General features: G+C 38.5%; 1 protein-coding gene across 2 annotated transcripts in view; it reads right to left on the bottom strand.

The window, feature by feature from the left end:
• Positions 1–4,272: 4,272 nt before the first annotated feature.
• The window catches only part of ILDR1 (immunoglobulin like domain containing receptor 1), a 35,587-nt gene continuing 33,859 nt past the window's right edge, over positions 4,273–6,000 (bottom strand). For both annotated transcript variants that reach the window (XM_032150034.1, XM_032150035.1), the window contains one exon: positions 4,273–5,359. In XM_032150034.1, the coding sequence (XP_032005925.1) occupies positions 5,318–5,359 (42 nt within the window). In that variant the 3' untranslated portion in view covers positions 4,273–5,317. The remainder of the gene's footprint in view (positions 5,360–6,000) is intronic.

The raw sequence follows: 6,000 nt of genomic DNA, 5'->3' as shown, positions 1-6,000 counted from the left end.
AAGATTCTCCTGTTTTCAATTTCATTGGCTTCTGCTCTTTACTACTTCATTCCTTCTGCTTGTTTTGGATTTATTTTGCTCCTCTTTTTGAGGAAAGTAGGAACATAAATTATTGATATTACACCTTTCTTTTTTTTTTCAGGGGGGAGTGAAAGTTTATTAAAAAGCTTTAGAGAAGGAATGAAAGGAAGTACATTTGGAAGAGGGCCAAGTGGGCAACATGAGAAATCAAGAGCCCCTTTCTTCATTTTTAATGTAAGTATATAGTGCTATGAATTTTCTTCTTAGTACTGCTTTAGCTGCATCCCACATATTTTGATATGTTTTCATTTATCCTTTTAATTTCCTTTGAGACTCCCTGTTTGACGCATAGATTATTTAGAAGTGTGTTATTTAATTTTCAAGTGTTTCAAGAGTTTCCTGTTGTCTTTGTTAGAGATTTTCAGTTTAATTCCATTATGGCCAGAGCACATGATTTCAATTCTTTTAAATTTGTCAAATTTGTTTTACTATATATTTTATGTCTTTTTCTATTTGACGAATAGTGCATGGGCAATTGAGAAAAACTTTGTTAGGTGGTATGTCTTATAAATGTTAATTAGACCCTGTTGATTGATTGTGTTGCTCAGATTTTCCATATCCTGGTGATTTTTCTACTTCATAGTTCTATTAGTTACTGGGGAAAGGGGAGAATGATGTTGAAGTTCCCAACCATAATTGCAGATTCTTCTATTTCTCATTTCAGCTTTATCAATTGCTGCTTCAGGTATTTAAGGCCCTGTGGTTTTGTTTGTACACATTTAGTATAATGTGTCTTCCTAATTGATCCTCTTATCATTATATAATATCCCTCTTTGTCTCTGGCAATTATCTTTACTTTGCAGTCTACTTTATCAGACACTACTATTGCTACTCCTGTTTTTTTTAAAAAAAGTATTAATGTGTATGTGATATATCTTTTTCCACCCTTTTCTACTTTCAACTCACCTGTGTTTGAACTTGAAATGAGTTTCTTACATACAGCACATAGTTGGATTATGGATGGTTTTTAACTCACTCTACCAATCTCTGTCTTTTGATTGGTATATTTAGACCATTTACATTTAAGGTCCTGTGTTTACTGATATTTTAGCACTTTAGTCTGTTATTTTGTTATTTATTTTCTATTTGTCTCCTCTGGTTCTCATTTATCTTTCTTGCCTTTCTGCAGCTTATTTAAACATGTTTTAGATTCCATCTTGATTTATTTGTAATACTTCTGAGTTTGTCACTTTGTATAGTTTTCATAGTGGTTACTCTGGGTGTTACACATGCTACTTACAACAATGTACTGGTATCAATATTCACCACTTCAAATGAAGTGTGGAAACCTCACTTCCATTCAGGTCTCTTTGGCTTCCTCACCTTTAAATATCATTGTTTTAAGTATCAGATGGTGTTACAATTTTTGTTTCAATCATAAAATATATTCTCTAAAACCCATAAGGAAAAAATTTTCTATCGTATGAACCCACATTTCTGCTCTGTTGTTTCTTCTTCCTTCCTAATGTTCTAAGTTTCCTTCTTTTATAATTTCTTTTCTGTTTGAAGAACTTCCTTTAGCTAGTTTTTTAAGGGTAGACTGGCTAGTCACAAAATCTTTTAGTTTTCATTCATCTGTTAATGTTTTTATAATCCCTTCATTCCTAAGAATGTTTTGTTTGTTTTCAAAAGATAGTTTTGCCAGATCTAGAATTATAGGAGACGATTCTTTTCTTTCATCCCTTAAAAAATATTTGGCCACTTCCTTATTTATGGTTTCAGATAAGAAATCCGTTCAAATTGGTGTTCCCCTACAAGTAATGCACTATTTCTCACTTGCTGCTTTCAGGATTTTGTCTTTAGTTTTCAAAAAATTATAATGTGCCTGGGCATGGATATTTTTTTCTTCTGTGGGATTCATCTCAGTTCTTGGATCTCTAAGTTAGTGTCTTCTATCTAATTTGGAATGTATTCAGCCTTATTTTTTCAAATACTCATTCATCTCTACCCTTTTTCTCCTTTACTTTTTGTTACTCCAATAATATGAATGCTGGATATTTTGTTATTGTTCCATAGGTCCCTGAGGTCTGTTTATTTTTTCTGGTTTATTTTCTCTCTATTGTTCAGATTGGGTAAATTCTATTGTTCTGTCCTCAAGTTCACAGATTTTTATCTCCCATCATCTCTACTGTACTATTAAGCCTATCCATTGAGTTTTCAGTTTGTTATTGTATTTTTCAGTTCTATAATTTTCATGTTTCCTTTTGATAAAACTTCTGTTTTTCTGAGGTTTTTCTGTTTTTTTCATGTTTCAAGAGAATTTGTAATTGATTGTTGTAGCACTTTTATGATGTCTGCTTTAAAATTCTTTTTTTTTTTTCTTTTTTTGAGACGGAGTCTTGCTCTGTGGCCCAGGCTGGAGTGCAGTGGTGCAATCTCGGCTCACTGCAAGCTTCGCCTCCCGGGTTCAAGCAATTCTCCTGGCTCAGCCTCTCCGAGTAGCTGGGACTACAGGCGCCCGCCACCACGCCCAGCTAATTTTTTTTGTATTTTTAGTAGAGACGGGGTTTCACCGTGGTCTCGATCTCCTGACCTCGCGATCCACCCACCTCGGCCTCCCAAAGTGCTGGGATTACAAGCGTGAGCCACCGCGCCTGGCCTTGCTTTAAAACTCTTATCAGATAATTTCCAATATCTGGTTCATCTCACTGCTGGAATCCATTGATTTCCTTTTTCACTCAAGTTGTGATTTTATTGGTTCTTGATTTGCACTCTGAACATTTTGCCTATTATGTTAGGAGACTCATTTCTATTTAAATATTTTATTTTGCAAGGACTCACTCTGTTTAGGTTTAGCATACAGTTTTAGCCTACATCTGTGGGCTGTAATTCTAATGGCAGCCTAATTTTCAGAGCCCTTGTAGTGTTATTTTAGTTGCTTGGTTTATCTAGGGCTCCCACTGGTCTCTGTTAGTGCTGCCTGAAAGGGCGGGAGGAATTTCCCTGGCTGGGTTGCCAGGTGTCTGTTGGTGAGGGTGGGCTATAATAAATCCTGTAGGTGCCTCTAGTTGCCTAGATTTCTCTGGGCCTGGGAGGAGTCTTGCTTCCACATCATGGCTTCTGTGACCAGGTTGCTGGCTTCAGGGATGTTGGCTGTGACAGGTCCCTTTTCCTGGTTCTACCAGCCAATCCTAGTATCTCTGGGCAGGAGAGGACAGTCTTAGGCCTGTGCAAAAAGGCTTTCCCAACTGGACCACCTATTTTTCCTAGGTTTCTCTTACTAGCTCCTCCTGTTCACCTCAGTATCTTTCCTTGGAAAAGAGGAGTTTCTGACCCAGCAGGGAATAAGGGTGCTTCCCCTGGTCACTTATTTTTTGTAGGACTCCCAATCAGTCCCCTTGTCTGAGGTTGCCGGAGGGACTCCATTAGGTTCAGGGGGAAGAATGAGCTATTGGGCTACCTTCTGCTGCTAGATGGAAAGTCAGGAAACACCTTCTGATAGTTAGGGGGAAATAAAATGCCCTGCCTCTGTACTGTTCTTCTGGTCCTGGTTTTTCAAACCAACCTGCTTTCTTCTTAACACCTTTAGAATTCTCCTTTGGTTTTCTCTTGTACCATTTCCAAAATTTATTAAGTTGTGCTTAGCAGGGCATAGCAGGAGAAATGGGACAATGCCATCTTGTCCAGACCAGAAGTCTCTCACCTACTGAATGTTACATCTACATTATCTGTAAATATATTTTTTTCACTAATTCAGATCCAATTAAATATGAATAATCAAAAATCCCAGAGAAGTCTACCTAATGCAGAAATTTAACCTATTTTCTCCACATGTAATTAAATTAATGAGACTGGGGGAAAATGGATGTGTCAATAAATGGGATCTAAAGTGAGCACATAAGGATATACTGTTAAGGAACATACACACATACTCTCCTCTACTTAGGCCATCTCCTTCCAGTCTGCTCAGTGTGGATCTCTACATCAAGCACAGATGGATTCATGAAGCCTCCAAAGGGGCTGAGAAAAATGGGAGGAGGTGGTAGAGCCTATTACAATGAAAATACAGTCCTTTCTTCCTGGGGCCCTCTGAGTAGCAAGACCTGCCTGGATGCTTCTGCTTGGGAAATCTCAACTCTGAAAGGCTGAGTAGTGCCAGGAGAATAGTAGCTCCAGAACTACCTAGGTTGGTTGGGGTCTTCTCTGAACTTTAGTGGTGAAGGTGGCTTCATCCAATCAAATGCACCAAAGTAGGAAAGCAGATATTTATTTGGAGCAGCATGCTCAGCTTGACATGTTTTCTTTCTTTCTTATTTATATACTGTGTTGTTCCCAAGAAGGATTTAAAGTGACTTCAATCAATACACAATATATATGAAAATATAAATTAGATATACAGGTAAAAAAGAGCAAGAGGAAAACAAGGCACAGGAATAAGGGTGGTGCAAAACTGCTTCTCTGTGATTTCCTACACTTACAATAAATAGTCCATTTATGGGCTGGCAGGATAAACTCCTAACAGGAAAGGACCCTCAAGACATGCTATGGAGGAAGACACATTCCCATGGGAATGTCCCTATACTACTCCATAGATTTCCTTCTCCTAAAACATATTTGATTTCTTCTTAAAGATTCCCAAGTTCTCATTTTGAGAATGGCCAGGGTTCTGGGCAGTGTAATCTACTGAAAGACTCAGGCTACTAAGTTCCTGAGGGATCACACTCCAGTCCGGGTCCATTACAAGTCAGAGACTATATAAATATGCAAGAGAGCATGAACCAAGGCTAAAACTACAGTTGGTTCGAACTGTAACTTTTTTGTTTTTTGGCTTTTTGGGTTTTTTAGTAATGGGGACTTGCTCTATTGCCCAGGCTGGAATACAGATGTGTGATCATGGGATCCTGGCTCATTGCAGCCTTGCACTCCTGGGCTCAAGGGATCCTTCTGCCTCAGCCTCTTGAGTAGCTGGGACTACAAGTGCATGCCACCACACCTAACTAATTTTTTTTATTTTTTGTAGAGACGGGGTCTCACTATGTTTCCCAGGCTGATCTTGAACTCCTAGTCTCAAGTGATTCTTTCACCTTAGCCTCCCAAAGTGCTGTGATTACAGGTGTGAGCCACTACACCCAATCTCAAACTCTTGTATTTAAAATTCTTCTATTTGATTCTCAGAATCTAAGCCAAAAACTGTTACATTCAGACTTGCAGGTCCCAAGTCAGCTGGAAATCTAGGTGATGCTGATGACACACAGGAGCCGAGAAGTAGCCACAGAAGTTGTGCTGTGCTTGGTGACTAAATGACCACACTCCTTCCACTATGAGAGCTGTCTTTCTCCTGGGAAATAGAAGAATACACACACACAAAAAATCCAGTCAGTGTAATTGGTCTATGCATGTAACACATAAGGTGCTCTTGATTCACAAATCCTAAGTGGGTGGTGGCTGCCAGGACAGCAGATCTGAACCTAAAAAATATTTCTTTACTCTTCATGAAACTAATCTGTCTCCCCAGGCTTACGTTTTTCTTGCTTACCTCTCTAGAGACTCCCTCAAATACCTTTAATTTCTGAAAATTTCTTCCAGTCTAATTCACTTTGCCTCTTGCTCTGTTTTCTAATACCTTCAAGTCTCCCTTAGACTGAAAAAGGGGTACCCTGTTCCATTCTTGTCCATCTCTCTCCCATTCATTCATGAAGACATTGCTCAGTTCTTTTTCCTTTTTATAATCTCCTGAATCATTCCTTCCCAGCCCTTTCCTAAAAAGTTAGGCTTCAAACCTTAGTATTTCTCTGAAGTTGTTTTTCAAAGATCACTAATTACTTCTTCCTGACCAAACTCAGTGGCTTTTTTTCAGAAGTTATTCCACTCTACTTGGTCTTTGGGCTTTTTCCACTTCCTCAGTGAGGGTGAAGAACTGTGGTTTACATTTCTCATGTTTCTCTAGCTATGGTAGGGGATCATTTTATTTAAGTTTTG

Source organism: Hylobates moloch, unplaced genomic scaffold (genome assembly GCF_009828535.3).
Source record: "Hylobates moloch isolate HMO894 unplaced genomic scaffold, HMol_V3 SCAFFOLD_4, whole genome shotgun sequence".
NCBI lineage: Eukaryota > Metazoa > Chordata > Mammalia > Primates > Hylobatidae > Hylobates > Hylobates moloch.
The sequence above is the reverse complement of the archived record's forward strand: the minus strand, read 5'-3'. Positions and strand labels throughout refer to the sequence as shown.